Source organism: Sapajus apella, unplaced genomic scaffold (genome assembly GCF_009761245.1).
Source record: "Sapajus apella isolate SASKATOON/1434 unplaced genomic scaffold, GSC_monkey_1.0 scaffold13, whole genome shotgun sequence".
NCBI lineage: Eukaryota > Metazoa > Chordata > Mammalia > Primates > Cebidae > Sapajus > Sapajus apella.
In genome coordinates this window covers 6,474,465-6,485,573 of record NW_022436953.1, presented here as the reverse complement: position 1 = coordinate 6,485,573, position 11,109 = coordinate 6,474,465, and the positions used below count along the sequence as shown (strand labels likewise).

General features: G+C 43.0%; 1 protein-coding gene and 1 long non-coding RNA gene across 4 annotated transcripts in view; one reads left to right on the top strand and one right to left on the bottom strand.

The window, feature by feature from the left end:
* Nucleotides 1-7,177: 7,177 nt before the first annotated feature.
* The window catches only part of AS3MT (arsenite methyltransferase), a 29,779-nt gene continuing 25,847 nt past the window's right edge, over nt 7,178-11,109 (bottom strand). For all 3 annotated transcript variants that reach the window (XM_032281488.1, XM_032281487.1, XM_032281486.1), the window contains one exon: nt 7,178-7,369. In XM_032281488.1, coding sequence (XP_032137379.1) covers nt 7,262-7,369 — 108 coding nt within the window. In that variant the 3' untranslated portion in view covers nt 7,178-7,261. The remainder of the gene's footprint in view (nt 7,370-11,109) is intronic.
* Nucleotides 7,365-11,109, top strand: part of LOC116553878 — a 42,541-nt gene continuing 38,796 nt past the window's right edge. Inside the window, exon 1 of the long non-coding RNA XR_004269948.1 lies at nt 7,365-7,876. This is a non-coding gene — a long non-coding RNA (uncharacterized LOC116553878). The remainder of the gene's footprint in view (nt 7,877-11,109) is intronic.

Genomic DNA, 11,109 nt, shown 5'->3' with positions numbered 1-11,109 from the left:
TGTTGACCAGGATGGTCTCGATCTCTTGACCTCATGATCCACCCACCTCAGCCTCCCAAAGTGCTAGGATTATAGGCGTGAGCCACCGTGCCCAGCCAATTTTTGTATTTTAAGTAGAGATGGGGTTTCACGATGTTGGCCAGGCTGGACTCGAACTCCTAAGCTCAAGTGATCTGCCTGCCTCAGTCTCCCAAAGTGCTGGGTTTATAGGTGTGAGCCACCGCTCCTGGCCACTATCCTTACTTTTATAGTAATCATTTTCTTTTTTAGTTGCTATATTTTTTAGTTTAGGAATTCTCTAAAGGGAAGCAAGGGCAAATCATTAATACAATGGTATAGGACAAATTCTGGCCTTTGTTCTAACATTTATTAGAATGTGATCCTGGCAGGTATGGTGGCTCGTGCCTGTAATTCCTGCACTTTGGGAGGCCGAGGCAGGTGGATCGCTTGAGCCCAGGAGTTCAAGACCAGCCTGGACAACATAGGAAGACCACATCTCTATAACAAAATACACAAATTAGCTCTGTGATGGTGGTGCATGCCTGTAATCCTTGCTATTCTGAAGGCTGAAGTGGTAGGATCACTTGAGCCCAAGAGGCAGAGATGGCAGTGAGCCCAGATCATGCCACTGCACTCCAGCCTTGGTGACAGGGCAAGACCCCGTCTCAAAAAAAAAAAAAAGTGATCCTATTACTTAAACCATTTGAATATACTCAGCCTCAGGTTTCTGTAAAATTAGAAAAATCAGCATTGTGAGGGAGGCATAAAGGAGTTTAATAAAGAAACAATGTGGGATATTTGGCTGGTTTTTATCCCACACGAAGCAATGAATCCTCCTCCTAACCATGAAAAGTCACTATCTTTAAAGGGTTGCACTGGCTTCCTGGGCTCCTGCTACATTATTTAAAAGCAAAAATAAAAATACCTCCTAGCAGCACTTCCTTAGTTAGATGCAGTTGAAAGGAATAATAAGGTTAATTTTAAAAAGAAAATAAGGACAGTTAATAAAAGGTTAACTACAAAGCCTAGAAGCCACACAAATCATTCTGCACTTGCTGTGCAAACCTTTCCTCCCTGGCAACCTGACATTTGCTTTCCAGAGTAGGTTCATTTAATATTCACAAAGAAAGTTATGTGATGGGAGCTTGTTAACTCTGAGAACAGAGAGTAAACTGTCCAGGCCACTTCACCTGACACAATTAGGCTCTGAGTTGTAGGTCACATTACCATAAGCAGCTCTGGCAGTCTCTGGTGTCCTCCTGTGAGCATCCCTGCAAAGCTCCATGTGCCCCTCTTGGCTAATCCTTGTAATGAATTAAATATATGTTAGTGTCATAGATTAGGCCACTGACTTCCATCATCTGAGCTATGATGGAAAAAAACCTCACTTGTAACATTAATGAAACTGTACTAATGTTAATCCCTTGAAAAGGACCATAAACTCAAAGGCCTACAGGGGTAAGTGAAGTTGACTTGAGGTGGGGATGGTGGCAAACTGTCTAAAGGGGCACACCGTGTCTGAATAGGAACCCATTACTCAGCTATGGCCATCACAATCATGCCGATGTGTAGGGCTGCTGTTGCCAGCATTTTCAATTTTTCAAGAAGCCCCAAATATATATATATATATTATATAAAACTCCAAGACTCCATTCCATCTCTCTCTCAACATATATATATATATACTTTTTTTTTTTTTTTTTTTTTTTTTTTTGAGATGGAGTCTTGCTCTGTCACCCAGGCTGCAATGCAGTGACGATCTCAGCTCACTGCAATCTATGCCTCCCGGGTTCAAGGGATTCTGCCTCAGCCTCCAAAGCAGCTGGGACTACAGATATGCACCACCACACCTGGCTAATTTTTATATTTTTAGTAGAGATGGGATTTCACCATGTTGGCCAGGCTGGTTTCAAACTCCTGACCTCAGGTGATCTGCCCACCTTGGCGTCCCAAAGTGCTGGGATTACAGGCATGAGCTACCATGCCCAGCGCAAATTCACATTTTATACAGAATTTTCTGATTTATAAATGTAGGCAACTGACTTTAAAATACACTGTGACCTCTATAGAATCTGGACCCATAAATCTTTTTCTACATCTGGAAGGGAACTTGACAGTCTTCCAAGTTCAATGCCTTCATTTGACAGATGGGAAAATTGAATCCCAAAGTGGAGAAATGACATTCCTATGGCCAAATAACTAGTTCAGCAAAAGCCAGATTTGAAGGAATACCTGCTTGCCGGGTCCTGCATCAGTTTCACTCCACCAGTGAGAAAAAGGTTAGTGGCTTTCGGCCTAGTTTAAAAGTTAGCAATAAGCTCACTGGCATGCGCCTGCAGCCCAGCTACCTGGGAGGCTGAGGTGGGAAGATCACTTGAGCCCAGAAGTTCAAGTCCAGCCTGGACAAGCTAGCAAGACCCCATTTCTAAAAAAAAGAAAAAGTTACCAGACCCAAGTCTGGCCTACAGTGTGTCTAGAACAGCATTGACTGGCCAGCCTACATTTTTACTTTCTCTGGCTTCTGGACAATGTATTATGAGGCATCGTGTTACTATATGAGGCAATGAAGTAGTATTAGGCAGAACATTTTGGTTCTAACCTGATCTTCCCCTCACCTGGAGCACTGCACTGCAGCATGGCCCTGCTACATGGAAGGTGGGGCCACCATGTTCCCACTGGGGAAGGGAACTGTTACGGTTCTGTGTCCAAGACAAGCAAGGTTCACGCAGCAGGAGGAAATTAAGTCCAAAACTTACATTCACCTAACACTCCCATTAACCTCAGTGGGAGTTATGCTTTCAGGAATTGCAAGGTCAGCAGTTGAACTAGAATGAAGCAGTAAAGCTCATCGTAGGTTATTGTTAGGATTGCATAATTCCAGCTTCATATTTGCAAAATAATTTTTTTTTTGAGAGACAAGGTCTTGCTCTGTCACCCAGGCTGGAGTGCAGTAGCATGATCATAGCTCACTGTAACCTCAAAAAGAGTTAATGTTTAACCTAGTGGGATCTCCCTCTACTGACTCTTGGGGCAGGGTCTACAAAAGAGCCTTTGTTTGGACCTAAATTGGGGTGCCTGGTTGAAGAAATTTGGCAAATCACAGATGTCAGGACAGGTACCAACAAAGTTGAAAAAACACACTCAGCAGTGCCTGTCCCCTTGGCGCATGGGATTCATCATATTCCATTTTAGCAACCAGTGCCTAGGACAGTGCCTGGTACACAGGAGATAATAACTGTTTAGTGAATGAATGAAACAAAGGATAGACAGGTTCCCATGCCTTGCCAGACTCATTTAATATAATTTCCATCTTAACATGGCAGAATGAGTGACTACCTCAGCTGCTTCCTTGGAGCCATCCAAGTAAAGACTGGGAATCAATAGGAGGAGCAGGCTCTGAGGCTGTCTTGGCACTAAGTTATTTTTTAAGCCCTATTTTTAAGCTATGCATGGCTGGATGTGGAGGTGGGGGGCCTATTGAGGCTACTGCTGGGCCTCCCTGAGTTGGTAAGCTGAAAAGCTTCTGCAGGCTTCCATAATTCTTTTTATTATTATTATTATTTTTTTTTATTTTTTAGGCTGGGCACAGTGACTCACACCTGTAATCCCAGAACTTTGGGAGGCCAAGGTAGGTGGATCATGAGGTCAGGAGTTTGAGACCACTCTGGCCAACATGGTGAAGCCCCATCTCCACTAAAAATACAAAAATTACCCAGGTATGGTGGTACGTGCCTGTAATCTCAGCTACTCAGGAGGCTGAGGCAGGAGAATCACTTGAACCTGGGAGGTAGAGGTTGCAGTGAGCCGAGATCATGCCACTGCACTCCAGGCTGGGTGACAGAGCAAGACTCTGTCTTTAAAAAATAAATAAATATTTTGTTTTTTAGAGATGGGGTCTTGCTAAGTTGCCCAGCCCAATCTCCTTACTCAACATCTTTTTGGGGAACTGAGAGTTCAGAATGACAAGTAAAAAGTTAATACCCTCTCCTAAATGCAGAAAAGCTTAATAAACCAATTAAACAGCCCCCCGCCTTGTTTTTTCTGAGACAAAGTCTTGCTCTGCCACCCAGATTGGAGTGTAATGTTGTGATCTTGGCTCACTCCACTTCCTGCGTTCAAGCGATTCTTGTGCCTCAGCCACCCAAGTAGCTGAAATTATAGGCCTTGGCCACCATGCCTGGCTAATTTTTGTATTTTTAGTAGAGACAGGGTTCTGCCATGTTGGCCAGGATGGTCTTGAACTCCTTGCCTCAAGTGATCCACTTGCCTTGGCCTCCCAAAGTGCTGGGATTACAGGCATGAGCCACCACACCCAGCCAACAGAACACCTTTCAATCAATTCCCCTCGAGCAGGGCCATCTTGTGCTCATGAAGAGCAAAGTATGCTTATCCCAGCTGTACTATTATAACTGTACCATTTAATGTACATGTAATGCTGTACAGTGCTGTGTAATGTACCACGTAATGCTATAATGTGCCATTTTCACATTAAAGTAGGTCACGACTAGGTAGATACGGAACTCTAGAACCAAGCAAGCAGGTTTAAAATCAAGGTCATGGAGGTGAATAGGGCTTAAAAAATAACTACCTAGTTCTTTCCGTCTATAATAGTAAGTTAGGCTCTATAGCTGAACCTACTCAGAAATCTAAGAATTTCTCCATTTTAAACAAGTTTCTTAAAACAGAAGTCTATCCTATGGAATCCATTCCAATGTTTTACATGCCTTAAAATTCTCAAACTCCTAGTCCAAAATCCCATGGACAGTGCCATGCCCCTGGTTCTTTTTGTACTGAGTCCAAGGCAACTGGTTGATATCTTATCAAAACCCTTGATTGGCTGAAGGATATTTATTTATTCTTTTTTTATTATTTTTTTGAGATGGAGTCTCCCTCATCGCTCAGCCTGGAGTGCAGTGGCGCGATCTCTGGTCACGTTAACCTCCACCCCCCAGGTTCAAGCAATTCTTGTGCCTCAGTCTCCCAAGTAGCTGGGATTAAAGGTGCCCATCACCACGCCTGGATAATTTTTGTATTTTTAGTAGAGATGAGTTTTCACTGTATTGGTCAGACTGGTCTTGAACTCCTGAGTAATCTACCTGCCTTGGCCTCCCAAAGTGCTGGGATTCCAGGCGTGAGCCACCATGCCCACCCTGAAGCTTGTTATTTAAAAACTAAATTATCCAGCTCCTGATAAGGACCATGACTTATAACTTTCTGTGTCCTCCAGTAAAGTCTTCAAGTACAGATAGGATTCAAGTTATTTACCATCCTTGAACCTTTCTTTAATGTTCTTAATATTATTATTTAACTATGGAAAAACTAAATCTATCACTTTGCTAAAAGTTTAACCAGGACACCTTATAAAGAAAAAGAAAACCTACCATTTTTACTCTTTCCTTCCTTCCTTTCTCCTTCCTTCTCTTTCTTTCTTTCTCCCTCTTTCTTTCTTTCCCCTCTTTCCCTCCCTCTTTCGCTCTTTCTGCAACAGAGTCTCACTCTGTTGCCCAGCCTGGAGTGCAGTGGCACAATCTTGGCTCACTGCAACCTCCACCTCCCAGGTTCAAGCAATTCTCGTGCCTCGGCCTCCCAAGTAGCTGGAATTACATGCACACGCCATCACACCCAGCTACATATTGAATTTTTAGTAGAGATCGGGTCTCACCATGTTGGCCAGGCTGGTCTCGAACTCCTGACCTCAAGTGATCCACCCACCTTGGCCTCCCAAAGTGCTGGGATTATAGGCATAAGCCATCATGCCCAGCGTATTTATTTATTATTTTTTTGAGACAGGGTCTTGCTGTGTCACCCAGCTGGAGTGCAGTGGTGTGATCATAGCTCACTGCAGCCTGGAACTCCTGGGCTCAAGCGATCCTCTTACCTCAGCCTCTCTAGTAGCTGGGACCACAGGTCTGGGACCACCTGAGACCACCACACCTGATCATTTTTATATCTCTTAGCTCTCTTTTTAAAAAACAAACTCTATTCCTGATCCATTTGGGATAATTTAGAATAATCACTATGTCATCAGTCATTAGGGTGAGATATTTGTGATTCAAAGATATTTATGATTCATTTGTTTTCCTGAGACACTGGGTTCAAAGATGTCTATGATACATTTGTTTTCTTAATTCAATTACAAAAAAAGAAAAAACATAGTATTTGTTTAGGTTCGGTGGCTCACACATGTAATCCCAGCACTTCGGGAGGCTGGAGCGGGCGGATCATGAGGTCAGTAGATCGAGACCATCCTGGCAAACATGATGAAACCCCATCTCTACTAAAATACAAAAAATTAGCCCAGCATGGTGGCACGTGCCTATAGTCCCAGCTACTCGGGAGGCTGAGGCAGGAGAATCGCTTGAACGTGGGAGGCAGGGGTTGCAGTGAGCCGAGATCGTGCCACTGAACTCCAGCCTGGGCGGCAGAGCGAGACTCCGTATCAAAAAAAAAAAAAAAAAAGCATTTGTTTGAAAACTACCTCAACAGTTCTCCTACCAGACATGATTTGGCAATCTTTTGGCATGTTTAGTATGATTGCAGTAGGAGCTTTGTTTAATAAGTAAACATAGTGAAAAGTTCAAAAGGTGCTATGCAAAAGATCAAAAGGAAGATACTTTTCCCGAGACCCTCTGCCCAGTTATTCTTCTGATGCCTTTCCTGCTTCGTGAACAAGCCTTAAGACAGCGTCTCTGTTCCATTTTTGACCACTATGTGGCACCAGAACTTTGAATTAGGAAATAGAAAAAGAGTCTGCTTAACTAGTCTTCATATGATTTGCTGCGAACCTTTAATCAATACCTCCTAAAAATAATAATTCGGTTTTTTTTTTCATTGATTTGGAATATGGTGGCTTTCTACGATTTTTGTTGTTTTTTCTTTTTTCTTTTCTTTTGAGACAGTCTTGCTCTGTCAACCATGTTGGAGTACAATGGTGTAATGCTGACTCACTGCAGCCTCAACTTCCTGGGTTCAAGCGATTCTCCTGCCTTAGCCTCCCAAGTAGTCGGGACTACAGATGTGCACCACCATGCCCAGCTAATTTTTTTGTATTTTTAGTAGAGACGGGATTTTACCATGTTGGCCAGGCTGGTCTCAAACTCGTGACTTCAGGTGATCTGCCAGCCTCGACTTCCCAAAGTGCTGGGATTATAGGCATGAGCCACTACGCCCAGCCCCATTGTTTCTTATGGTCTCTGCCATGGGGAAAAGCAGGTTAAAAAACATGCACATCACTACTGTGGTCCCCTGGTTGGCTGTAGATTTAGCAGCTTTTCTTTGTGCCACAGCAGCCTCCAGCAGCATCAGGGACACATCTGGACTTCATACTGTCAGACTCTTCTGCAAGCTTAAATGGATCTGTGATTATAACCTGTCAAAAGGCAAACCAAAATGAAAGGACAAGTTAAAGGTGTTTTGATGTACACAAACACTAATATTTCTGTTTGATTTAGGTTGATTTACATAGAACAGAGATAAAGTTTTACAATCCATGGGGTCCTGAGAGTAACATCAGTCATTCTGCCATAAAGCCACTTACTTCCTGAAGCTTCTAATGAAATGATTACAACTTTCAAGGTAAAATTCACTTAAAGCTTTTTAAAGATGGTCCCTATTGGGCCAAGCATTGATTTTTGCTCAGCTGATTTTGTTTTGAGGGATTATCATTTGCATATGCCTTTTAAACCTCCTTGGAACAGAGATACTGAAATGCTAAAACTTATTCTCTTCCTTTATTCTGATCTCCAGAAACATTTATACCAAACAGGAAAGTGAGTTCCAGATGTAGGGCAGTCATTTGTCAATTGCTGATGCTCAGATGAAATTGCCAACAATGGCCACACAGATCTCAGAGGAGAATACGTGGAGTTTTTAAAAGGTAAGACTGCTGTATTTATTTTCCCTCCTTTCATCTCCAAATGAGATACCTCTAACAATAGCACCAGGGGGTCCAGAGAAAAGCCAGGCACAAAGATAGAAAATCAAGAGCATGGGGGCAGGCACAGTGGCTCACACCTGTAATCCTGACATTTAGGGAGGCGGAGACAGGTGGATCACCTGAGGCCAGGAGTTTGAAACCAGCCTGGGCAATATGGCAAAACCCCATCTCTACTAAAAGTACAAAAAATTAGCCAGTTGTGGTGGTGCACGCCTGTAGTCTCAGCTACTTGGGAGGCTGAGGCAGGAGAATCGCTTGAACCTAGGAGGTGGAGGTTGCGGTGAGCTGGGATCACACTAATGCACTCCAGCCTAGGAAACAGAATAAGACTCCATCTCAAAAAAAAAGAAAAAAAGAAAAAGAAAAAGCATGAACGTGCCACTTTAAATATTGGTAATGAATTTATTAAACATAAGTTTACAGTCCTACTACTTATTGCTGGTCACTGCAAATAGAGGAGTGTACAAGGCAGGCACAGACTACATTCATGAAACTGACAGACTACCGGACCATTCCCTTTACTGAAGTGACTGACTTCCTGGTGGCCTTGGTCTCTCTGTCCCTCAGTGCTTACCTTTCTAAAATGAAAAGGTCTGCCTGCATCTGGTGAGATGAGCATCTGGCAGGGGATCCCCAAGCCTGGATGAAGGCCAGCTCTGCTGGTTGCTACAGCTCAGCCTTCATATCAATTGCATTTCCACCTCCCAGTATACTGGAACTACTGCTTGAAAGGGTTCACCCTGGCCTCCACAGTGGCTTATGCTTGTAATCCCAGCACTCTGGGAGGCCAAGGGAAGTGGATCACTTGAGGTTAGGAGTTCAAGACCAGCCTGGCCAACATGGTGAAACCCCATCTCTAGCAAAAATACAAAAATTAACTGGGCGTGGTGGCACACATCTCTGATCCCAGCTACTTGGGAGGCTGAGACCAGAGAATTGCTTGATCCCAGGAGGTGAAGGTTGCAGTGAGTGAAGATTGCACCACTGCACTCCAGCCTGAACAATGAAGTAAAACTCTGTCTAAATAAATAAATAAATCATGCCTGTAATCCCAGCACCTTGGGAGGCTGACGGGGGTGGATCACAAGGTCAAGAGATCGAGACCATCCTGGCCAACATGGTGAAACCCAGTCTCTACTAAAAATACAAAAATTAGCTGGGTGTGGTGGCACACACCTGTAGTCCCAGCTACTCAGGAGGCTGAAGCAGGAGAATTGCATGAACCCAGGAGGCAGAGGTTGCAGTGAGCCAAGATCACACCACTGCACTCCAGCCTGGCGACAGAGCAAGACTCCATTTCAAAAAACAAATAAAAACTATTCAATAAAAGTTCATTCCTCTATATTATTACTATGGTTGTTAATGCTATTACTACCATTACTATTAAACAAGACAGTCCATAGCCCTAATTCTGTCTGCATCATTTCAGATGCTGCAGTGTTTTGTTGTTTTTTGTTTTTGAGAGGGAGTCTCCCTTTGTTGCCCAGGCTGGAGGGCAGTGGCATGATCTTGGCTCACTGCCACCTCTGCCTCCAGGTTCAAGTGATTCTTCTGCCTCAGCCTCCCGAAAAGCTGGAATTACAGGCACCCGCCACCACACCTGGCTAATTTTTTGTATTTTTAGTAGAGGAGGGTTTTACCATGTTGGACAGGCTGCTCTTGAACTCCTGAACTCAAGTGATCCACCTGCCTCTGTCTCCCAAAGTGCTGGGATTACGGGCATGAGCCACTGCGCCCAGCCAGATGCTGCAGTGTTTTAACAGTGTTATTCTTTTAATAGCAAAATACACTTTGCTTATCAGGATTAAAAAGAAGATGAAGAAAAGAAAAAGCAGAAGAGGTCTCAAACATTAAGTATATATAATACCCTTCCTGCCGCCTACATGTACTCTCTGTACTCCAGTGTTTATCATAAAGGTCTTCCGTTTAAAAAAAAGAAAGATAAGAATATCCTTCCTTAAGAGCACAAGGTTATATTCCTAGGTCACACAGCTGTTTCATTTATTAAAATCTTGCTTCAGTGTTCTTTATTCCCATTTCAAAAACTTGAAACTGACCCAAAGACATTGGCACATCTGCAGGCTGAAATAAATTAAAACAGAAAGGAGATCTTATGTTGGGATAAACCAGGTCAAATATGTGGAATTTTACAATTTATATCTGAGGTCAAGAACCTCCCGTACATGCACTGCACGCACACTGGGAGGGAGAACAAGGACAGCTATGCTGAAAGAAAATGGTCTTCTATAAAAGCAAACTCATTTAACTCCTTTAAAAAAAAAAAAATAGCCAGAGTAGCCAGGCGCTGTGGCTCACACCTGTAATCCCAGCACTTTAGTAGGCTGAGGCAGGAGTTCAAGACCAGTCTTACTAACATAGTGAAACCCCGTCTCTACTAAAAATACAAAAATTAACCGGGTATGGTGGCACGCGCCTGTAGTCCCAGCTACTTGGGAGGCTGAGGCAGGAGAATTGCTTGAACCCAGGAGGCAGAGGTTGCAGTGATCCAAGACCATGCCATTGCAGTCCACCCTGGGTGACAGAGTGAGACTTTGTCTCAAAAAAATAAAGCCAACAAACAAACAACCAAAGGGGAGGTTTAAAAATTGACTTATCTTTAACTTCTATGCATTGAGCTACTGTAATCTTGGTTTTAGTTACAGACTTACAGCAATTAGCTATACAAAACATAAGCATTGTTAAAACCTTTTAAGCTAAGGAATTTAGAGACTTGTGTTGTGCTACAGTGTTTTTTGTGGTCTTTCAGTAATTTATTCTAAAATTTTTTTAAAAATATATGTCTATTTCCATAAATCTCATAATTTGGAGTATTATACCTAGAAGACTTTAACATGAGGTACCTTTATATCCTCTCAGTAATAATTTTCTTTTTAGTCTTCAGGAGGCAGGAAATTCTTTATGGTTTGGATGGATGAAAAGGTACCACCCATGTAATAACCCAGGAGGCCGAGTCCCTTATTTTGCCAGCTGTTTAGGCATCAATGTACCCATTTTTGATTTGGAAGGTCTGAACTAATTCTCTCAAAACTGTCCGTTACAATCTCAAACACCTACCTCTTCTGTAATAGGTCCCTGGGCCCTAGAGAAGGGTGCTTATATAATTTTAGCATCAGGGAATTTGCAGTGAAAAGCAGATCAGGACCAGTAATATT